This window comes from Entelurus aequoreus, linkage group LG20 (assembly GCF_033978785.1).
Source record: "Entelurus aequoreus isolate RoL-2023_Sb linkage group LG20, RoL_Eaeq_v1.1, whole genome shotgun sequence".
Classification (NCBI taxonomy): domain Eukaryota; kingdom Metazoa; phylum Chordata; class Actinopteri; order Syngnathiformes; family Syngnathidae; genus Entelurus; species Entelurus aequoreus.
This window is the reverse complement of record NC_084750.1, coordinates 14462810-14488668: the sequence shown is the minus strand read 5'-3', so window position 1 is coordinate 14488668 and position 25859 is coordinate 14462810. Positions and strand designations below refer to the sequence as shown.

At 37.4% G+C, this 25859-nt stretch overlaps 1 protein-coding gene across 3 annotated transcripts in view; it reads right to left on the bottom strand.

The window, feature by feature from the left end:
* The window catches only part of cdk6 (cyclin dependent kinase 6), a 179602-nt gene that overhangs the window by 4836 nt on the left and 148907 nt on the right, over positions 1-25859 (bottom strand). For all 3 annotated transcript variants that reach the window (XM_062029410.1, XM_062029409.1, XM_062029408.1), the window contains 2 exons: positions 2935-2985; positions 2727-2862 (listed from right to left, as the gene is read on the bottom strand). In XM_062029410.1, the coding sequence (XP_061885394.1) occupies positions 2727-2862; positions 2935-2985 (187 nt within the window). The remainder of the gene's footprint in view (positions 1-2726; positions 2863-2934; positions 2986-25859) is intronic.

Here is a 25859-nt window from a genome sequence, read left to right as displayed (position 1 = left end):
GTATTCCTGTGCTACAGTGACCTTAGCTTCTAGTATTGCTGTGCTAAAGTGACCTTAGCTTCTAGTATTCCTGTGCTAAAGTGACCTTAGCTTCTAGTATTCCTGTGCTAAAGTGACCTTAGCTTCTAGTATTCCTGTGCTAAAGTGACCTTAGCTTCTAGTATTCCTGTGCTAAAGTTACCTTAGCCTCTAGTATTCCTGTGCTAAAGTGACCTTAGCTTCTAGTATTCCTGTGCTAAAGTGACCTTAGCTTCTAGTATTCCTGTGCTAAAGTGACCTTAGCTTCTAGTATTCCTGTGCTAAAGTGACCTTAGCTTCTAGTATTCCTGTGCTAAAGTGACCTTAGCTTCTAGTATTCCTGTGCTAAAGTGACCTTAGCTTCTAGTATTCCTGTGCTAAAGTGACCTTAGCTTCTAGTATTCCTGTGCTAAAGTGACCTTAGCTTCTAGTATTCCTGTGCTAAAGTGACCTTAGCTTCTAGTATTCCTGTGCTAAAGTGACCTTAGCTTCTAGTATTCCTGTGCTAAAGTGACCTTAGCTTCTAGTATTCCTGTGCTAAAGTGACCTTAGCTTCTAGTATTCCTGTGCTAAGTAAGTTTTTGCTTTAGCTTCTCGTGCGAACGGCACACTTTCCTTTTGTTTCGTTCCTGTCTGTTGTAATGTGTATGATTTATGAGAAATAAATCATCTACCTGCACGCTTTCGTCCGGAGCCGTCAGTTTTGCGTCCCGGGAACTAACCGCAGTACGCTGCACCCCACCGTGACTAATGACTGAGCTACGTGACGTCATTTCTTGTGATGTCCTACGGGGCATTTCTTGTCGGGACGAGATTCGTTCCTAGGGATTCGAATAAAGAACCATACTTGCCAACCCTCCCGTTTTTAGCGGGAGAATCCTGGTATTCAGCGCCTCTCCCGACAACCTCCCGGCAGAGATTTTCTCCCGACAAACTCCCGGTATTCAGCCGGAGCTGGAGGCCACGCCCCCTCCAGCTCAATGCGGACCTGAGACTGAGTGGGGACAGCCTGTTCTCACGTCCGCTTTCCCACAAAATAAACAGCTTGCCTGCCCAAAGACGTCATAACATCTAGGGCTTTTATAGAGTGCACAACTGCGCACACAACAAGGAGACGAAGCAGAAGAACGAGGAAATTACAGACCTGGCGGCCGAAATGATATACTCATCATGAACGGAGAAGTTAAACAGGACAATACTGCCATCTAATGGATAGCCACTGGAACACTGAAATTCAAGTATTTATTTTATTTATATGTAAACAAAATAATAAAAAAAAAAAATATATATAGCTAGAATTCACTGAAAGTCAAGTATTTCATACATATATATAGAGATGTCCGATAATATCGGTCTGCCGATATTATCGGCCGATAAATACGTTTAAATGTAATATCGGAAATTATCGGTATCGGTTTTTTTATCATCAGTATCGTTTTGTTTTTTTTAAAATTAAATTTGTAATGTCTAATAAAAAGACTATAGATAAACTTTATCTAGGGATGTCCGATATTATCGGCCGATAAATGCGTTAAAATGTAATATCGGAAATTATCGGTATCGTTTTTTTTTATTATCTGTATCGTTTTTTTTTGTTTTTTTTAATTTATTTTTAATTAAATCCACATAAAAAACACAAATACACTTACAATTAGTGCACCAACCCAAAAAAACCTCGCTCCCCCATTTACACTCATTCACACAAAAGGGTTGTTTCTTTCTGTTATTAATATTCTGGTTCCTACATTATATATCAATATATATCAATACAGTCTGCAAGGGATACAGTCCGTAAGCACACATGATTGTGCGTGCTGCTGCTCCACTAATAATACTAACCTTTAACATTTAATTTTACAAATTTTCATTAATTACTAGTTTCTATGTAACTGTTTTTATATTGTTTTACTTTCTTTTTTATTCAAGAAAATGTTTTTAATTTATTTATCTTATTTTATTTGATTCATTTTTTTAAAAAAAGTACCTTATCTTCACCATACCTGGTTGTCCAAATTAGCCATAATAATGTGTTAATTCCACGACTGTATATATCGGTTGATATCGGTATCGGTAATTAAAGAGTTGGACAATATCGGCATATCGGATATCGGCAAAAAGCCATTATCGGACATCCCTACATATATATATATATTTTTATATATATATCCATCCATCCATCCATTTTCTACCGCTTATTCCCTTCGGAGTCGTGTATATGAAATATATATGAAATACTCGAGGTGGTGAATTCTAGCTGTAAATAAGCCCACCCCCCACCCCCGACCAAGCGCCCCCCACCACCTCCCGATATTGGAGGTCTCAAGGTTGGCAAGTATGTAAAGAACCAACTCTTTTTCTTTACTATAGTGGTCTCGATAACGGGTACCGGTTCTCAAAAAGGGATTCGAGTCCGAGGACTCGGTTCTTTTCTTATCAAACAACCGGGAAAACCGGTTTCGAGCATCATCCCTAGGTGCGCCTTTTGTATGAAAATAGACCTGAATAGACTCGCTCATCGGCAGTGCGCCTTATAATCCGGTGCGCCCTATGGTCCGAAGAATACGGTAATAATAACGATGGTTTGACAGGAATGACCACTTTCATTTTGACGGTCTTTTTCCCCCCTCCGTTTTTCAGTTAAGACTCAAGTGAAGTGGAAAAGGTGCGGCCATTGTACGGAAGACATGTTGCATGGTTCCAGTACGCACCAATAGGAGGGCCCGCCCTTGCTCGTCGATGTCGGGAACCAAGTCTTCTATTGGCTTAGCAGGTCGTGGGGAGAAGGCACTCTGTGGTAGGGCCACCTCCTGGGGCCAGTCCTCTGCCGACGGCACCCCGACCACGCTGTGGGGGATGATGGTAAATATGAGGAGTCTACCCTCTGGTGGTTAGTCACACGGATGTGCAAATACTCACTCAAAGATTTTACCCAGCTGATCAACATCTGAGTTACCGCGGAACAGAGGTCTGTGAATGAGAAGAAGCCGTTAATCTATACAGCAGGGACGTGCACATGATTATAGAGGGGCGGGGGCTCAAAGTCAGAAAAGGGCAGGGATTTTTTTTTTAGTCCTTTACACAATATGGAAATTAATGTAAAATTAAATTTGCTAATAGGAAGCTAACTACTTAGCTGTGTGTCTTTTGTAGGTAAAAGTGATTGCCATTTCTTTTGTGTCAACAAATTATGGTCATAATGAGTTAATTCACGTTATCATAGGCTTGGAAGACATGAAAAGCAACAAAACACTGGTTAATTATTAGGCTATTTATTGTTAAAGATAAGCACTTTAATATTTAATATCACGCACATAATAAACCTATCAATTACACAAGGCCAAGTACCAACAGATTTTAAGATAGCAAGAGTAACTCCCCTCTTTAAAAAAGGAAGCAAATTGGAACCTGGCAACTACCGACTTGTTTCTATTCTCAGTTCCATTTCGAAAGTAATGGAGAAAATAGTTTATGAACAGGTCGATAGTTACCTTGCCACTAATAAACTCATGTACAAATTCCAATCCGGCTTTAGAACTATCCACTCCACTGACACATTTAGTTTAGTTTATTAAGGATCCCCATTAGTCTACACCGCAGTGGAGACTATTCTTCCTGGGGTCCAGGCAAAAAACATCACACAATCACAAAACAAAAGATTAAAATGCAGTACAACATGATCAAATAATAAAATGTTGTAATACAAAAATAGCAACAACACATGCCTTCTCTATCTGACCGACCACATCAAACATGAGGTGGACGCGGGCAAATACTGCGGCATGGTCATGCTGGACCTTCAGAAGGCCTTTGACACCGTTAACCACGCTATACTGTTGGATAAGCTCAGAGCAATCGGATTTAACAAAACCTCTTGGAGCTGGATGCAATCTTACTTGGAGGGGAGGGAACAGGTGGTAGAGGTGAACGGCACCGTGTCCCCCCCCCTCTCCGTGAGCTGTGGAGTCCCCCAAGGCAGTATATTGGGACCTTTACTGTTCCTAATATACATAAACGACATGTCATCGGCATGCGACTGTGAATTGTTTTTGTTTGCGGATGACTCTGCCCTGCTGGTATCCGACAAGGACAAGTCCCAGGTGGAGAAAATCCTCAGTGCTGAGCTCTGTAGAACTAGCACCTGGCTCGCTGACAACAAGCTATCCATCCACTTGGGTAAAACGGAATCCATCCTGTTTGGGTCCCACATCAACCTTAAGAAAGTCAATGACTTCACTATAAAAGTGGGTGACATTGTTATCGCCAGGAAAGATGAGGTCACCTACCTAGGTTCTATTCTAGAGGCTAATATTTCCTGTGATAAAATGGCAACCAAGGTAATCAAAAAGGTCAACCAACGAACGAGATTTCTCTACAGAATCTCCTCTCTGGTCAACAAAAGCACCATGAGGATTCTGGCGGGAACTCTCGTTCAACCCTTTTTCGATTACCCATGCACCTCCTGGTACCCTAGCACCTCCAAAACCCTCAAATCTAAACTCCAAACATCTCAGAACAAGCTAGTCAGGTTACTTCTAGACCTCCACCCCAGATCCCACCTCACTCCTACCCACTTCTCCAAAGTGGGCTGGCTCAAGGTGGAGGACAGAGTTGAACAACTTGCACTGAGCCTAGTCTATAAAATCCACTACACCTCCCTGATACCGAAGTACATGTCAAACTACTTCCTTAACGTAAATGACCGCCATAACCACAACACCAGGGGGAGCTCCACTAACCACGTTAAACCCAGATCCCGAACTAACAAAGGTCTTAACTCATTCTCTATATATGCCACATCAATGTGGAATGCGCTCCCAACAGGTATAAAAGAAAGGGCATCTCTATCCTCCTTCAAAACCGCAATAAAAGTTCACCTCCAGGCAGCTACAACCCTAAACTAACACCTTCCCCGGATTGCTAATAATCAAATGTAAACAATCATAGCAGATACTTTTTCTTATGCCTTCTGATCTCTCTCTCTCTCTCTCTCTCTCTCTCTCTCTCTCTCTATGTCCACTACTTGCTGTCCATATCCTACCCCCCCCCCCCTCCACATCCCTGATTGTAAATAATGTAAATAATTCAATGTGATTATCTTGTGTGATGACTGTATTATGATGATAGTATATATCTGTATCATGAATCAATTTAAGTGGACCCCGACTTAAACAAGTTGAAAAACTTATTGGGGTGTTACCATTTAGTGGTCAATTGTACGGAATATGTACTTCACTGTGCAACCTACTAATAAAAGTCTCAATCAATCAATCAATCAATTGAACATTGAACAGTGCAACATGAACTTTGAAAAAAAAATACAAAAATAAATACCCAAATGGAAAAAACGTCAATGTGAAAATCTGTCCTTCTTCCCTTAAAGGCCTACTGAAATGAATTTTTTTTATTTAAACGGGGATAGCAGATCTATTCTATGTGTCATACTTGATCATTTCGCGATATTGCCATATTTTTGCTGAAAGGATTTAGTATAGAACAACGACGATAAAGATTGCAACTTTTGGTATCTGATAAAAAAAAGGCTTGCCCCTACCGGAAGTAGCGTGACGTAGTCAGTTGAACATATACGCAAAGTTCCCTATTGTTTACAATGATGGCCGCATGAAGTGAGAGAGATTCGGACCGAGAAAGCGACAATTTCCCCATTAATTTGAGCGAGGATGAAAGATTTGTGGATGAGTAAAGTGCAAGTGAAGGACTAGTGGGGAGTTGAAGCTATTCAGATAGGGAAGATGCTGTGAGAGCCGGGGGTGACCTGATATTCAGCTGGGAATGACTACAACAGTAAATAAACACAAGACATATATATACTCTATTAGCCACAACACAACCAGGCTTATATTTAATATGCCACAAATTAATCCTGCATAAAAACACCTGCGTGTTTGTTATGCTAGCTCCTAGCTCCTCTGCTAGCTCCTAGCTCCATAGAACACGCCAATACAATTCAAACACCTGATCAACACACACCATCACTCAGCCCAAAAGACCGTTTACCTAACCCAAGGTTCATAAAGCTTATATATTTTTAAAAAGTTACGTACGTGACGCGCACATACGGTCAAGTTATCGAATGTTTAGCAGCCAAGGCTGCATACTCACGGTACCTGATATTCAGCTGGGAATGACTACAACAGTAAATAAACACAAGACATATATATACTCTATTAGCCACAACACAACCAGGCTTATATTTAATATGCCACAAATTAATCCTGCATAATAACACCTGCGTGTTTGTTATGCTAGCTCCTAGCTCCTCTGCTAGCTCCTAGCTCCATAGAACACGCCAATACAATTCAAACACCTGATCAACACACACAATCACTCAGCCCAAAAGACCGTTCACCTAACCCAAGGTTCATAAAGCTTATATATTTTTAAAAAGTTACGTACGTGACGCGCACGTAGGTACGGTATGTGTTATGCTAGCTCCTCTGCTAGCTCCTAGCTCCATAGAACACGCCAATACAATTCAAACACATGATCAACACACACAATCACTCAGCCCAAAAGACCGTTCACCTAACCCAAGGTTCATAAAGCTTATATATTTTAAAAAAGTTACGTACATACGCAAAAAAAAGCCAAAGCTGCATACTCACAGTAGCACGTCTGCGTCTTTGTCATCCAAATCAAAGTAATCCTGGTAAGAGTCTGTGTTGTCCCAGTTCTCTACAGGCGTCTGTGTATCCAAATCAAAAGTCCTCCTGGTTAGAGTCTCTGTTATCCGAGTTCTTCCATCTTGACTGCATCTTTCGGGAATGTAAACAAAGAAGCGCCGGCTGTGTACTGTTGTGGCTGACTACGTTCGAAAAATACGTCCATTTCGCACCGACAACTTTCTTCTTTGCTTGCTTGGCTTCCTTCTCCATAATGCAATGAACATGATTGAAACAGATTCACGAACACAGATGTCCAGAATACTGTGGAATTATGAAATGAAAACAGAGCTTTTTCGTATCGGCTTCAATGTGGAAGGCATACCCGTGTTCGCCGGGCTACGTCACGCGCATACGTCATCCTCAGAGGCGTTTCGAACCGGAAGTTTAGCGGCAAATTTAAAATGTCACTTTATAAGTTAACCCGGCCGTATTGGCATGTGTTATAATGTTAAGATTTCATCATTGATATATAAACTATCAGACTGCGTGGTCGGTAGTAGTGGCTTTCAGTAGGCCTTTAACTTGATGAAAACACCATCAAGTTGTAACTTATGGTCTTTCTCACTTAATGCTCAGACTAAACAACTGAAACGCAATACAGGGCCAAAAATATGGACCAGGGGCCAGTAGAGGGCTGTATCCTTTCTTTTTTTGGCATTGTGCTGCAGGCATAATCAACATGAATGAAGTTTAAATACAGATGGTAATATTCCTAACAGATAACCTACATCTTATATCCCCAGAATGCTGAAATTATTATTATTATTATCATTATTATTTTGTTAACCCACACAGTAATAAAAAGTCACAATAAACTTTATATCTAAAACTCTACTGTGAGAAAAATGTGATCCGCCGTAAACACAGTGCATTTTATTTTGAAAATTAACCCGGTGTTTTATTTTGTACACTACTTCCTGTCCCGCAGATCCGCTGTGCTCTGTGCGGACTTGATGTGCCGTGCTCAATTGATGCGCCGTGCTCCGACGTCCGGCTACAAAAAGAAGCTGACACATTGAATAATACAGCGTTTTTCTGCAATATTACCCATATTAGATGCTGAATAAGTGGACGGCGACTAGACCATAACATAACTCACAGGTTCAACTTGCTCCACTGTCACGTCTCAGGGGCGCATCTCTCTCTCTCTCTCTCTGAAGCTCAAACAGGCTCAAACAACCCGGTATTACAAGAAAACGTGGAGTTTTTCTACCGCTGTTTTTTTTTTTTTTTTTTTTTTACATCACTGACAGCAATTTATTAATGTTGTTTAAAGAAAAAAAAAGAAAAAAACACAGGCAGAGGGCACTTTTTAAGACGAGGCAAAAAAGTGCAGGGGCTCAAGCACCCATAGGGCCCTATGTGTGCACGTGCCTGCTATACAGTATATATTCCATAAATCAGTGTTTTTCAACCTTTTCCGAGCAGAGGCACATTTTTTGCGTTGAAAAAATCCGGAGGCACACAATAAGCAGAAATCATTACAAAACGAAACTCAGTTGACAATCACTATAGCTCTTGTCTCAAAGTAGGTGTACTGTCACCACCTGTCACATCACGCCATGTCTTATTTTGACTTTTTTGTCGTTTTCCTGTGTGTAGTGTTTTACTTCTTGTCTTGCGCTCCTATTTTGTTGTGGATTGTCATGTACGGATGTACTTTGTGGACGCCGTCTGCTGCTCCACACGCTGTAAGTCTTTGCTGTCGTCCAGCATTCTGTTTGTGTTTACTTTGCAGCCAGTTCAGTTTTAGCTTTGTTTAGCATAACCATCCCTAAACTTCAATGCCTTTTTTTAGCGGCACTTGACTTTTGTTTATTTTTGGTTTAAGTATTAGATACCTTTTCACCTGTATACTGCCTCCCGCTGTGGTCTGCATATTGTGATAACGACAAACCATGTTCCCGACATCTACAAAGCAATTAGCTACCTGCTGCCACCTACTGATATGGAAGAGTATTACACGGTTACTCTGCCGAGGTCTAGACAGCACCGACACTCAACAACAACACATCATTTGCAGAATATAATTACTGGTTTGCAAAAAATAATTTGAACCCAAATAGGTGAAATTACATAACCTCCCACGGCACACCAGACAATATCTTACGGTACACTAGTGTGCCGCGGCACGGTGGTTGAAAAACACTGCCATAAGTCATGTTGGTGAGGTATGTTCTGACCTACAGTCGTGGTCAAAAGTGTACATACACTTGTAAAGAACATCATGTCATGGCTAAATAAAAAGTGTTTCTCGCCTTCCTGTCGAATTAAAAGCCTCACCTTTTCTCCTCCAAACATATTGCTGGGTATTGTGGCCAAACAGCTCCATTTTTGTTACATACATAAAGTGTATGTAAACTTTTGATTGCGACTGTAGCGTGAAACAACATAGACACTAAATACAGCATTATTTACATGTGAATAACATAAATACAGTCTATTATACAGCATTATTTACATGTGAATAACATAAATACAGTCTATTATACAGCATTATTCACATGTGAATAATATAAATACAGTCTACTATACAGCATTATTCACATGTGAATAATATAAATACAGTCTATTATACAGCATTATTCACATGTGAATAACAAATACAGTCTATTATACAGCATTATTCACATGTGAATAACATAAATACAGAGTATTATACAGCATTATTCACATGTGAATAATATAAATACAGTCTATTATACAGCATTATTCACATGTGAATAATATAAATACAGTCTACTATACAGCATTATTCACATGTGAATAATATAAATACAGTCTATTATACAGCATTATTCACATGCGAATAACATAAATACAGTCTATTATACAGCATTATTCACATGTGAATAATATAAATACAGTCCATTATACAGCATTATTCACATGTGAATAATATAAATACAGTCTATTATACAGCATTATTCACTTGTGAATAATATAAATACAGTCCATTATACAGCATTATTCACATGTGAATAACATAAATACAGTCTATTATACAGGATTATTCACATGTGAATAATATAAATACAGTCTATTATACAGCATTATTCACATGTGAATAATATAAATACAGTCTATTATACAGCATTATTCACATGTGAATAACATAAATACAGTCTATTATACAGCATTATTCACATGTGAATAATATAAATACAGTCTATTATACAGCATTATTCACATGTGAATAACATAAATACAGTCTATTATACAGCATTATTCACATGTGAATAACATAAATACAGTCTATTATACAGCATTATTCACATGTGAATAACATAAATACAGTCTATTATACAGCATTATTCACATGTGAATAACATAAATACAGTCTATTATACAGCATTATTCACATGTGAATAACATAAATACAGTCTATTATACAGCATTATTCACATGTGAATAACATAAATACAGTCTATTATACAGCATTATTCACATGTGAATAACATAAATACAGTCTATTATACAGCATTATTCACATGTGAATAACATAAATACAGTCTATTATACAGCATTATTCACATGTGAATAACATAAATACAGTCTATTATACAGCATTATTCACATGTGAATAACATAAATACAGTCTATTATACAGCATTATTCACATGTGAATAACATAAATACAGTCTATTATACAGAATTATTCACATGTGAATAACAAAAATACAGTCTATTATACAGCATTATTCACATGTGAATAACATAAATACAGTCTATTATACAGCATTATTCACATGTGAATAACATAAATACAGTCTATTATACAGCATTATTCACATGTGAATAACATAAATACAGTCTATTATACAGCATTATTCACATGTGAATAACATAAATACAGTCTATTATACAGCATTATTCACATGTGAATAACATAAATACAGTCTATTATACAGCATTATTCACATGTGAATAACATAAATACAGTCTATTATACAGCATTATTCACGTGTGAATAACATAAATACAGTCTATTATACAGCATTATTCACGTGTGAATAACATAAATACAGTCTATTATACAGCATTATTCACATGTGAATAACATAAATACAGTCTATTATACAGTATTATTCACATGTGAATAACATAAATACAGTCTATTATACAGCATTATTCACATGTGAATAACATAAATACAGTCTATTATACAGCATTATTCACATGTGAATAACAAAAATACAGTCTATTATACAGCATTATTCACATGTGAATAATATAAATACAGTCTATTATACAGCATTATTCACATGTGAATAACATAAATACAGTCTATTATACAGCATTATTCACATGTGAATAACATAAATACAGTCTATTATACAGCATTATTCACATGGGAATAATATAAATACAGTCTATTATACAGCATTATTCACATGTGAATAACATAAATACAGTCCATTATACAGCATTATTCACATGTGAATAACATAAATACAGTCCATTATACAGCATTATTCACATGTGAATAATATAAATACAGTCTATTATACAGCATTATTCACATGTGAATAACATAAATACAGTCCATTATACAGCATTATTCACATGTGAATAGCATAAATACAGTCCATTATACAGCATTATTCACATGTGAATAATATAAATACAGTCTATTATACAGCATTATTCACATGTGAATAATATAAATACAGTCCATTATACAGCATTATTCACATGTGAATAACATAAATACAGTCTATTATACAGCATTATTCACATGTGAATAATATAAATACAGTCTATTATACAGCATTATTCACATGTGAATAACATAAATACAGTCTATTATACAGCATTATTCACATGTGAATAATATAAATACAGTCTATTATACAGATCTACGTTTTGTGTGGGTGCCGTCAAGTAGAATTGGTAACAGAACCGACAAAAGGGAGGAGAGCGGCAGCAGGACTGCTGGAGGTTCCTGTGGCTTTGGAGGCCCGTGGGCGTCCGTTGCCTGCTTTGGCAACCAGGCACAAATTCCAGTGTTCAGCATCAGAAGAACCCAAAGCTTTGGACGGGACCAAACGAAGCGTTCGGTGCGCGCTTTCGCTTTTCAATGTGAATGTTTGTCAGAAAATAGGAGGCCCGTGAATGAAAGGTGTGATTATCCTCCAAGAGAAAGGAAGAATGGGAACTAGACCTTCCTGCTGACGGAAATAAGGGAGGTGTTGATGTAAAGGAACTTGATTTGAACAATACCTGTTGTGTTCTACAAGACCGTCTCACATGATGTCTGCTTTACGTTACAAAAAAGCAGCTTGGAAACGGTCTGTAAAACAAAATCTATGCAAAATTTGGACAAAAACCCCACCATCAAACGTTATTTAGCCCTCAAAGAAGTGTTTTAAATGTCACATGTCATGACTTTCTTTATAGTAGGCTACCAGACCTGTTGGACTACAGAAGACGTCTGGATGTCACACAATGAACATACTGACTACGTTCTTGGTAACGTAAGCAATTTAGATGTCTTTTCTACGGATCAATGTCAACATTATTTGATACAAGAGTCTAACTGGTTGAAATGACCCAGATATTCTGTGACCACAGATAAAGCGCTAGCTGTCCAAAGTCGGGACCCGGGGTGGACCACTCATCTGTGCATCAGTTGGTGACGTCTCTGCACTGCTGACCGGTCTCCACTCAAGATGATCTCCTGCTGGCCCCACTATGGACTGGACTCTCACTATTATGTTAGATCCACCATGGACTGGACTCTCACACTATCATGTTAGATCCACTATGGACTGGACTCTCACACTATTATGTTAGATCCACTATGGACTGGACTCTCACTATTATGTTAGATCCACTATGGACTGGACTCTCACTATTATGTTAGATCCACTATGGACTGGACTCTCACTATTATGTTAGATCCACTATGGACTGGACTCTCACTATTATGTTAGATTCACTATGGACTGGACTCTCACTATTATGTTAGATCCACTATGGACTGGACTCTCACTATTTTGTTAGATCCACTATGGACTGGACTCTCACTATTATGTTAGATCCACTATGGACTGGACTCTCACTATTATGTTAGATCCACCATGGACTGGACTCTCACTATTATGTTAGATCCACCATGGACTGGACTCTCACACTATTATGTTAGATCCACTATGGACTGGACTCTCACACTATTATGTTAGATCCACTATGGAGTGGACTCTCACTATTATGTTAGATCCACTATGGACTGGACTCTCACTATTATGTTACATCCACTATGGACTGGACTCTCACACTATTATGTTAGATCCACTATGGACTGGACTCTCACTATTATGTTAGATCCACTATGGACTGGACTCTCACAATATTATGTTAGATCCACTATGGACTGGACTCTCACACTATTATGTTAGATCCACTATGGACTGCACTCTCACACTATTATGTTAGATCCACTATGGACTGGACTCTCACTATTATGTTACATCCACTATGGACTGGACTCTCACTATTATGTTAGATCCACTATGGACTGGACTCTCACTATTATGTTAGATCCACTATGGACTGGACTCTCACTATTATGTTAGATCCACTATGGACTGCACTCTCACACTATTATGTTAGATCCACTATGGACTGGACTCTCACTATTATGTTAGATCCACTATGGACTGGACTCTCACTATTATGTTAGATCCACTATGGACTGCACTCTCACTATTATGTTAGATCCACCATGGACTGGACTCTCACACTATTATGTTAGATCCACTATGGACTGGACTCTCACACTATTATGTTAGATCCACTATGGACTGGACTCTCACTATTATGTTAGATCCACTATGGACTGGACTCTCACTATTATGTTAGATTCACTATGGACTGGACTCTCACACTATTATGTTAGATCCACTATGGACTGGACTCTCACACTATTATGTTAGATCCACTATGGACTGGACTCTCACACTATTATGTTAGATCCACTATGGACTGGACTCTCACACTATTATGTTAGATCCACTATGGACTGGACTCTCACTATTATGTTAAATCCATTATGGACTGGACTCTCACAATATAATGCTAGATCTACTCGACGTCCATTGCACAGGTCATCCCATTGGGTTGAGTTTTTCCTTGCCATGATGTGGGATCTGAGCCGAGGATGTCGTTGTGGCTTGTGCACCCCTTTGAGACACTCGTGATTTAGGGCTATATAAGTAAACATTGATTGATTGATAATAACTAAAGTTTCTTGGGTGAATAATGTAAACTCACTACACCGGTATGTTTTAGTGCTTTCATGGTGAGTTTACTGACAGATATAAGTAAGAACTTTACACTACTTTATATTAGAAATGACAACAGTGGAAGATGAATGTCCCATAACAAGAAGATAGAGAAGAAGAAGAAGCTTATCGACTACGGTGTCCGCACAGACTACAGTGGCGGACGTGCGCAAATTTTCAGGACTTAGGCAGATTTCAAGTACACATCAGCAGGTACCAGAAGGTAAGAAAAGTTGCTTTTGCATAATATTGTGAAACAGAACGCCAGATAATATGTCTGCTAATGGGTGCCATTTTGCGGTCCTTATACACACACCATAATAATACTTGTACCTCTGACTACGGTAACTGTAATGTGCCGACAATCCATCAAGCGGTGCGGCTTCAAAGTCGTACTAAAACATTTTGACCGATTTTTGAGTTCCGTGTGTAATGTTCTTTATTTTCAATGGAACATTTAAAGTTTTGGTGTTGTTTACTGGCGTCGTATTGCAGTCTACACGTATCTTTTATGTGGGACTGCCATCTACTGGTCACACTTTTCATTACACCACAGGGTTTCCCACACATTCATTTATTTGTGGCGGCCCGCCACGAAAGAATTACGTCCGCCACAAATAAAAAAAAAAAAAAAAATATATATATATATATATATATATATATATATATATATATATATATATATATATATATATATATATATAGATCTATCTATCTATCTATCTATATATATATATATATATATATATATATATATATATATATATATATATATATATATATATATATATATATATATATATATATATATATATTTGTCCTCTCCAGTTTCTCAGGCAAATCATACAGTTGATGTAGATGCCCATATCGGCTGTTCAGATTTACTTTACAAAAGAGAAGTGTAGGATACTTCTCTTGTTGCCTTATTTGTATTTGACTTTATTAAATGTATTTATATTACAAACACAACATGTGTATATAACAAAGGGTGCAAAGTCTGCAGGCAGTAGGAAACACATGGTTAAGTGTAAGGAGTAAAACTGATGGCAGTCTAAAGTTCAAGATTTTTGGAGCTCTTTGTTCAGTGGATCAGATGTTTGATGAAGCTCTGTGTCTATCTACCACCACTACTGTTTTCTGTTTATTTGTTACTGACTGTGGCAGGACACCTCTGCCTCTGTTTCACTTTATGTTGCTGGTAAATAATATGGTTGTAGTAGTAGGCTAAAGTTAAATTATTTAGTATGCACTAATTAAAGGGGCAGAGCTTTGAGACATTTTAGCTTTTATATTTCATAAGATATATTTTTTGTAAGAACCACAATTAATAAATATATTTCAGTGAATAACTTATTGTTCAAATCTGTATATAAATATGTACATAAAGTGTTGTAATTATATTGTAAAATGGATGGATGGATGGACGTTTAAAACAAAACTGTTATTATTAATTAGTAAGTATACATTTTTTGAGCCTTTTTAGAGAAAATCAAATCATTGTAGTAAATTATGCAAATTACTCGATGATGTCATGGTAACCACGCCCATAGCCACGCCCCCACCGCCACAGGTATCTTGGCAGTTTATGGGAAACACTGCACCATGTACCAAATAAAATTGCTTCGACGTCGGTAAGCACAACCAGAATTATTCCGTACATTAGGCGCGCCGCGTTGTAAGGCGCACTGTCGAGTTTTGAGAAAACGAAAGGATTTTAAGTGCGCCTTATAGTCGTAAAAACACGGTATACTGTTCAGAACTCAGAGAGACAGGCAGATAGACATTTTACAGTGATTGTCACAAGCTTGAAATAATCTCCACTGCCTCAATACAAAAATTTGCTGCAATCATTTATTTGTAATCAATATTGGTTTTAATATTGTTGTGCAGCACTTTGGAAACATTTCTGTTGTTTAAATGTGCTACACCAGGGGTGTCCAAACGTTTTCCACTGAGGGCCGCACACGGAAAAATTAAAGCATGTGGGGGCCATTTTGATATTTTTCATTTTCAAACCATAACAAAATATATGCATTTTTTTTTTATTTTACCTTTAGGGGTCCCGGGGACCATAAAGGGTCTCAGTCATTAAAATGTTACAAATAAGTCAGATTATTATTTTTTTTAAATTATTTAACGCTTACAATAAATCTCTATATCAACTTCAAGTTGAAATAAAGTAATACAAATTAAAAAAAATGTTTTATGGCTTTTCTGTCAAAAACAACTTAGTTTTTTTTTTTATAGTAAAACTGAAATATGCAGTATTTAGTAATTAGAGCCCTAAAAGATCAATAATGCAGGACACCATTGATTTTAATTCTTTCATATTTTTGAGTAATCACAGTGAAAAGATAAATAAAAAATCACTAAATATATTTGGGATCCAAAAGGTGCCCCACTCATAAAGTGATACATTTTTATTAGGTTTTTCTTTTACTTTCATCACTTAAGTTACGAGATCAACTTCAGATATATCTGTCCATTTTATGCGGGAACTATTATTTTGTTTGTTTTATGCGCTTTTGTCAAAGAAAACTTTGATGTTTTTATATGGCTACTACACAATATATGCAATATTTACCACATAAAACATTTTAAAGTGAAATATTTGAAGTAATCGGAGCCCTGAAAATAATTCATTATAACATGGATTTTTTGTCATTATTATTATTTTTTGAGCAATGGCAAAAAAAGAAAAACGAAGAAAGACAAAAGAAAAAAAAACAGCCTGCATGGCAGCTTTTGTGTCAACATTGCAACTTTTTCTCCTTAGATTTCACCTCATTCCACTTTTTTTAATGTTCTTTTTTATTTTTACAATAGTATTTCCAGAATGTGTGGCGGGCCGGTAAACAATTAGCTGCGGGCCGCAAATGGCCCCCCCGGGCCGCACTTTGGACACCCCTGCGCTACACAAATAAAGTGGATTGGATTGGATTGAAACCAGCATTTCTTTGAACCTCCTGAGAGAAACCACATGCATGCGGGTCCCGTAATGGATTTTCTCCGATCACTTGAGCTCGCCCCAAAACCAGTTTGAAGCGTTGCAAAATTCACCTCGAGCAAAGTCATCATGCCAAAACAAGCCGGCTTGATATTTCAGGGAAGGTCCATTTTTAAACCCGGAGTGGTTTGCTGTCCACATTTGCAGACGGCCTTGCGAGTCCACACAATAGCACACAATGGGGTTGTTTCCCTTTGTGAGCGCTGCGTGTGCATATAGTGCGCACACTGCTTTGCTAGAGTCAGCTGAGTCATGCATCCTTTGCTGCCAAATCTGCTCTGTCCCACTGCAGCGACCTCTGGAATGTGTGTGTGTGTGTGTGTGTGTGTGTGTTCTTGTATTGTTACCCTTCTTGAGACATCAACAAGGAAAAGTAGCTTCCATATGAGGACCGGTGAACAAGTTAGCACCAAAATCATGGTCCCAATATGGAAAAGCATTGCATCTAACAGAGAGCCAAATACTAGAATCTGTGAACATTGCTCCAAAGTCAGGATTTTTTTGTTGATTTAATGTGCATACAAAAGTAAACATTGACAGGTGCAAAGGCAGCAATATATGATAAAACAAGACGACAGCTAAAGAAGGACTTCCCTATTCATCCCCAGAAAAGATGATTTTACGACGTCCGGTGTTGACGTAAGACAACCCGCGTCCCATATGTGACCATAGGATGAACAAATACACTACGCTACTAAGACTATAGTGGCCGTTAACAGTTAGCTTCTACAGCTGGGTTGCCCAAAGTGCGCCACAGGGGCCATTTGTGGTCCGTGACTCCTTTGTCATCGGCCTTAAGCACATTATATATTATATATATATATATATATATATATATATATATATATATATATATATATATATATATATATATATATAACCAAATATGTGTTATATGTAGGGCTGCAACAACTAATCGATTAAAATCGATTATAAAAATAGTTGCCTATTAATTTAGTCATCGATTCGTTGGATCTGTGCTATGCGCATGCGCAGAGGCTTTAAAAAATAAAAAAAAATTAAAAATTTTTTTATTTAAAAAAACCCCCCAAAAAAACCTTTATTTATAAACTGCAACATGTACAAACAGCTGAGAAACAATAATCAAAATAAGTATGGTGCCAGTATGCTGTTTTTTTTCAATAAAATACTGGAAAGGATAGAAATGTAGTTTGTCTCTTTTATACGATTATTAATCGATTAATCGAAGTAATAATCGTCAGATTAATCGATTATCAAATTAGTCGTTAGTTGCAGCCCTAGTTATATGTGTTTTATGTTGCACGATTGCACCAAGAAAAATTCCTAGTTTGTGAACCCGTTCTCAAACAATGGCAATAAAACTATTCTGATTCTGATTCTGATTACAAAAAAATAAAAAATAGAGATCTCATTTGCTGAAATGATTTGGTGACATCTATCAAAATGAGGGTGGTCCCAAAAAGGAGAGATCTTTCAAATTGACTGTGTGTCACTTTTAAAAGTGCTCCCCCTCTGGTCAACATATGAAACAACAAGAAGAAATTGAAATGCGCCCCCTTTGGCCAAAATTAATAAAATAAATAAAATAAATATGTATATCGAGACATACTGTAATAACTTGAAGTAAATAATGAAGATTAAAAATTTTTTAAAAAAATTAATACAATTAACTAAAAGCAGTCTTTTTCTTACAATGTGTTGACTTTTTTCTTATAAAATTGGGAACAATTTCTCATATTCTTTCTGCTTCTGTAATATTGCAATATTTTATCGTAAAATTATAACTTTTTATGTAAAATTACTACCTTTTAATGCAAAATGGTGACATTTGTCATATACAATTCTGACTTATCACAATATTGCCAATTTTTTGTGTTGTTCTTGTAAAATGGTGACATTTTTTTGAGTACAAATGTGACTTTTGTCCTAATTTTGCCAAGCAAAATTCCGATGATTATTATAATAGTGCCAAAATGTTTAAGTTTTGTTATAAAACTGCGACTTTTGTCGAGTAAAATTACGACTCTTTTCATAAAATTGCCAACATTTTAAGCTTTTCTTGTAAAATTTCGACTGTTATTGAGAAAAATTCCAACTTTTATCATAATATCGCACAAATGTTCAGTTTTTCTTGTAACGTCATGACTTGCGTTGAGTAAGATAACGACTTTTATTATAATACTGCCCAAATTCTAAGTTTTCCTTGTGAAATTGTTACCTTTTTCTGGTGAAATTCCAACTCATTTTTCACAAGAAGCTTTTTTATATTTGCATAGTATGTATATATTATTAATGTTGTAAATACACATCTTTATATATCTAGAAAGGCTGGTCCTAAAGAGGTAGGCATTTTTCTCAGGTCTCAAGAAGGTAACAAATACAAGAATGTGTGTGTGTTAATTAACTAAAAGCAGTCTTTTTCTCAAAATGTGTCAACTTTTTTCTTACAAAATTGGGAACTTTTTCTCCTATTCTTTCTGTTTCTGAAATGTCGCAATATTTTCTCGTAAAATTATTACTTTATGTAAAACAGTGACATTTGTCATAAAATTCTGACTTTTATCACAATATTGCCAATTTTTTCGTTGTTCGTCGTTCTTGTAAAATAGTGACTTTTTCTGAGTAAAATTATGACTTTTGTCTGTAAAATTATGACTTTTGTCATAATTTTGCCAAGCAAATTTCCGATTATTATTACGATATTGCCAACATTTTAAAGTTTTCTTATAAAATTGTGACTTTTGTCGAGTAAAATTATGACTTTTCATTGAGTTGCCAACATTTTGAGCTTTTTCTTGTAAAATTGCAACTGTTATCATAATATTGCACAAATGTTCAGTTTTTCTTGTAACGTCATGACTTGCGTTGAGTAAGATAACGACTTTTACTATAATACTGCCAAAATTAAAAGTTTTTCTTGTGAAATTCTAACTCATTTTTCACAAGAAGCTTTTTTATATTTGCATAGTATGTATATATTATTAATGTTGTAAAATACACATCTTTATATATCTAGAAAGGCTGGTCCTGAAGAGGTAGGCATTTTTCTCAGGTCTCAAGAAGGTAACAAATACAAGAATGTGTGTGTTAATTAACTAAAAGCAGTCTTTTTCTCACAATGTGTCAACTTTTTTCTTATAAAATTGGGAACTTTTTCTCCTATTCTTTCTGTTTCTGAAATGTCGCAATATTTTCCTGTAAAATTTTTACTTGATGTAAAACAGTGACATTTGTCATAAAATTCTGAATTTTATCACAATATTGCCAATTTTTTCGTTGTTCGTTCTTGTAAAATAGTGACTTTTTCTGAGTAAAATATGACTTTTGTCATAATTTGGCCAAGCAAATTTCCGATTATTATTACGATATTGCCAACATTTTAAAGTTTTCTTATAAAATTGTGACTTTTGTCGAGTAAAATTATGACTTTTCATTGAGTTGCCAACATTTTAAGCTTTGTCTTGTAAAATTGCAACTGTTATCGAGTAAAAGTCCAACTTTTATCATAATATTGCACAAAATTAAAAGTTTTTCTTGTGAAATTCTAACTCATTTTTCACAAGAAACTTTTTTCATATTTGCATAGTATGTATATATTATTAATGTTGTATATACACATCTTTATATATCTAGAAAGGGTGGTCCTAATGAGGTAGGCATTTTTCTCAGGTCTCACGAAGGTAACAAATACAAGAGTGTGTGTGTGTGTGGTTGCACGTGAGTGTCAATTTGGGTGGGAAATGGGGAGAAAAAGAATGCGTGTGTGATGTGGCGATGCCTTGCTGTTCATTACAAGTTTAAATATGACACACACGTGCGCACGCTGTCTTGCAGCAGATTTATCAATCGAGTCTAGAAGGTCTAGGGTGAGAAAGTCCACATGGATGCGAGGCTTCTGCCGGACCATGAACGCAACACGCTGCTCCTTTCAAGTTGGGAGGAATGTCAACAAGCAGGCGTCCATTCACTCGACGCCGTGACTCACCCTGACACTATGCCAACCATGCAGATGCAGACTTGTACCACATTTCTTCAAATTCCTCTACCAACAATGCAGCCAGTAAAGCAGGCGTTTTAAACATTGTTGTGTTTGGCGATGAAAAGGGCAAACATGGCCGGAGGCGGACGTTTGATATTTTCGCAAGTCTTCACATATTCTTCCAAGCTCTATTTCGGAAGAACACGTGTCTTGTCTTGTGTCATCTTAAAATGTCAGGAACAAAGACAATTGCGATCAATCAAAAACAAAGTTATTCGGTTGACTTCGTCATTTGTGGAAATAGCAAGATATGACAAGCTCACACATGCTGTAAAATGAGCAAAATATGACAACTAGTTTGATTATCGTTGACTAAGCAAAAATAAAAAAATGCATATGGACGTGTTTTTGTTCCGCCTTTCTCCATGCTTTTATGTTATTTACTCTCAAAGGTGGTGTGTAGATTATGCACCCTAATCCTAAGTGGGGACACAACCTATTAGGCACTTAAAGGGGTCATAATATGTAAAACTCGTTTTTGACGTGTTTTTGTTCCCCCTTTCTCCATGCTTTTATGTTATTTACTCTCAAAGGTGGTGTGTAGATTATGCACCAAAATGCCAAGTGGGGACACAACCTATTAGGCACTTAAAGGGGTCATAATATGTAGAACTCGTTTTTGATGTGTTTTTGTTCCCCCTTTCTCCATGCTTTTATGTTATTTGCTCTCAAAGGTGATGTGTAGATTATGCACCCTAATGCCAAGTGGGGACACAACCCATCAGGCACTTAAAGGGGTCATAATATGTAGAACTCGTTTTTGATGTGTTTTTGTTCCCCCTTTCTCCATGCTTTTATGTTATTTACTGTCAAAGGTGGTGTGTAGATTATGCACCCTAATCCTAAATGGGGACACAACCTATCAGGCACTTAAAGGGGTCATAATATGTAGAACTAGTTTTTGTTCCCCCTTTCTCCATGCTTTTATGTTATTTACTCTCAAAGGTGGTGTGTAAATTATGCACCAAAATGCAAAGTGGGGACACAACCTATTAGGCACTTAAAGGGGTCATAATATGTAGAACTCGTTTGACGTGCTTTTGTTCCCCCTTTCTCCATGCTTTTATGTTATTTACTCTCAAAGGTGGCGTGTAGATCATGCACCCAGATCCTAAGTGGGGACACAACCTATTAGGCACTTAAAGGGGTCATAATATGTAGAACTCGTTTGACGTGCTTTTGTTTCCCCTTTCTCCATGCTTTTATGTTATTTGCTCTCAAAGGTGGTGTGTAGATTATGCACCAAAATGCCAAGTGGGGACACAACCTATCAGCCACTTAAAGGGGTCATAATATGTAGAACTCGTTTTTGACGTGTTTTTGTTCCCCCTTTCTCCATGCTTTTATGTTATTTACTGTCAAAGGTGGCGTGTAGACCATGCACCCTAATCCTAAGTGGGGACACAACCTATTAGGCACTTAAAGGGGTCATAATATGTAGAACTCGTTTTTGACGTGTTTTTGTTCCCCCTTTCTCCATGCTTTTATGTTATTTACTCTCAAAGGTGGTGTGTAGATTATGCACCAAAATGCCAAGTGCGGACACAACCTAGCAGGCACTTAAAGGGGTCATAATATGTAGAACTCGTTTTTGATGTGTTTTTGTTCCCCCTTTCTCCATGCTTTTATGTTATTTACTCTCAAAGGTGGTGTGTAGATTATGCACCCGAATGCCAAGTGGGGACACAACCTATTAGGCACTTGAAGGGGTCATAATATGTAGAACTCATTTTTGACGTGTTTTTGTTTCCCCTTTCTCCATGCTTTTATGTTATTTACTCTCAAAGGTGGCGTGTAGACCATGCACCCTAATCCTAAGTGGGGACACAACCTATTAGGCACTTAAAGGGGTCATAATATGTAGAACTCGTTTTTGACGTGTTTTTGTTCCCCCTTTCTCCATGCTTTTATGTTATTTACGCTCAAAGGTGGTGTGTAGATTATGCACCAAAATGCAAAGTGGGGACACAACCTATCAGGCACTTAAAGGGGTCATAATATGTAGAACTCGTTTGATGTACTTTTGTTCCCCCTTTCTCCATGCTTTTATGTTATTTACTCTCAAAGGTGGTGTGTAGATCATGCACCCTAATCCTAAGTGGGGACACAACCTATTAGGCACTTAAAGGGGTCATAATATGTAGAACTAGTTTTTGACGTGTTTTTGTTCCCCCTTTCTCCATGCTTTTATGTTATTTACTCTCAAAGGTGGTGTGTAGATTATGCACCAAAATGCCAAGTGGGCATAATATGTAGAACTCGTTTTTGACGTGTTTTTGTTCCCCCTTTCTCCATACTTTTATGTTATTTACTGTCAAAGGTGGTGTGTAGATTATGCACCCGAAGGCCAAGTGCGGACACAACCTATTAGGCACTTAAAGGGGTCATAATATGTAGAACTCGTTTTTGACGTGTTTTTGTTCCCCCTTTCTCCATGCTTTTATGTTATTTACTCTCAAAGGTGATGTGTAGACCATGCACCAAAATGCCAAGTGGGGACACAACCAATTAGGCACTTAAAGGGGTCATAATATGTAGAACTCGTTTTTGACGTGTTTTTGTTCCCCCTTTCTCCATGCTTTTATGTTATTTACTCTCAAAGGTGGTGTGTAGATTATGCACCAAAATGCCAAGTGGGCATAATATGTAGAACTCGTTTTTGACGTGTTTTTGTTCCCCCTTTCTCCATACTTTTATGTTATTTACTGTCAAAGGTGGTGTGTAGATTATGCACCCGAAGGCCAAGTGCGGACACAACCTATTAGGCACTTAAAGGGGTCATAATATGTAGAACTCGTTTTTGACGTGTTTTTGTTCCCCCTTTCTCCATGCTTTTATGTTATTTACTCTCAAAGGTGGTGTGTAGATTATGCACCAAAATGCAAAGTGGGGACACAACCTATTAGGCACTTAAAGGGGTCATAATATGTAGAACTCGTTTGACGTGTTTTTGTTCCCCCTTTCTCCATGCTTTTATGTTATTTACTCTCAAAGGTGGTGTGTAGATTATGCACCCTAATCCTAAGTGGGGACACAACCTATTAGGCACTTGAAGGGGTCATAATATGTAGAACTCATTTTTGACGTGTTTTTGTTTCCCCTTTCTCCATGCTTTTATGTTATTTGCTCTCAAAGGTGGTGTGTAGATTATGCACCAAAATGCCAAGTGGGGACACAACCTATCAGGCACTTAAAGGGGTCATAATATGTAGAACTCATTTATGACGTGTTTTTGTTTCCCCTTTCTCCATGCTTTTATGTTATTTGCTCTCAAAGGTGGTGTGTAGATTATGCACCAAAATGCCAAGTGGGGACACAACCTATTAGGCACTTAAAGGGGTCATAATATGTAGAACTCGTTTTTGACGTGTTTTTGTTCCCCCTTTCTCCATGCTTTTATGTTATTTACTCTCAAAGGTGATGTGTAGATTATGCACCAAAATGCCAAGTGGGGACACAACCTATCAGGCACTTAAAGGGGTCATAATATGGAGAACTCGTTTTTGACGTGTTTTTGTTCCCCCTTTCTCCATGCTTTTATGTTATTTGCTCTCAAAGGTGTTGTGTAGATTATGCACCCGAATGCTAAGTGGGGACACAACCTATTAGGCACTTGAAGGGGTCATAATATGTAGAACTCGTTTGACGTGTTTTTGTTCCCCCTTTCTCCATGCTTTTATGTTATTTGCTCTCAAAGGTGGTGTGTAGATTATGCACCAAAATGCCAAGTGGGGACACAACCTATTAGGCACTTAAAGGGGTCATAATATGTAGAACTCGTTTTTGACGTGTTTTTGTTCCCCCTTTCTCCATGCTTTTATGTTATTTACTCTCAAAGGTGATGTGTAGATTATGCACCAAAATGCCAAGTGGGGACACAACCTATCAGGCACTTAAAGGGGTCATAATATGGAGAACTCGTTTTTGACGTGTTTTTGTTCCCCCTTTCTCCATGCTTTTATGTTATTTGCTCTCAAAGGTGTTGTGTAGATTATGCACCCGAATGCTAAGTGGGGACACAACCTATTAGGCACTTGAAGGGGTCATAATATGTAGAACTCGTTTGACGTGTTTTTGTTCCCCCTTTCTCCATGCTTTTATGTTATTTGCTCTCAAAGGTGGTGTGTAGATTATGCACCAAAATGCCAAGTGTGGACACAACCTATCAGGCACTTAACACTAGAAGTCCCAGCATTTTTCTGTCTACCTAGAAGACCCAGAGAGGGGTCATTTGGCCCGACGCTTTTCCCGAATACACTAATCACTCATTTTGTTATGGTAATGAGGCTGTTAGGGGCAGTTTGTCTAGGTAGACAGAAAAATTATACATGTGGGAAATGCCGAAAGGAGCAATGGCAGTGCCAGGATTGTGAGTGACTGCTCAAATGTATGTCAGTCACGTTTACATGGACATGGTTTTTCATTCTTTGTAAATATGCTTTTTTCTTTGTAAATTTTTTTTTTTAAACTATTTTTGGCACACAAAAATAACAATTGCTTCTGCAACAACCCTCCACACCAAAACTGGGAAAACAGTTGCTTTTTCATTCTTTGTAAATATGTTTTGTTTTGTATTTTTTTTAACAATAAATGTCAGAGTGTTGATCCCTTCATTCTGTTGATCCTTGCAAAAACACACACAACCTACCTCAGAACTAAAGCTTGAGCTGTAAGGTCCCCTCCCCCACACAGGCTCAAGTGGCCCCCTGCCGTGTGCCACTAACAGCCACATTTTCATAACAAAAGGAGTGTCCACAGGGGGGACTAGGGGTCAAATGACCCTCTTGTGTGTTTTCTAGGTAAAAATGTCAATTGACCCTTCTCTGGGACTTCGCGTGTTAAAG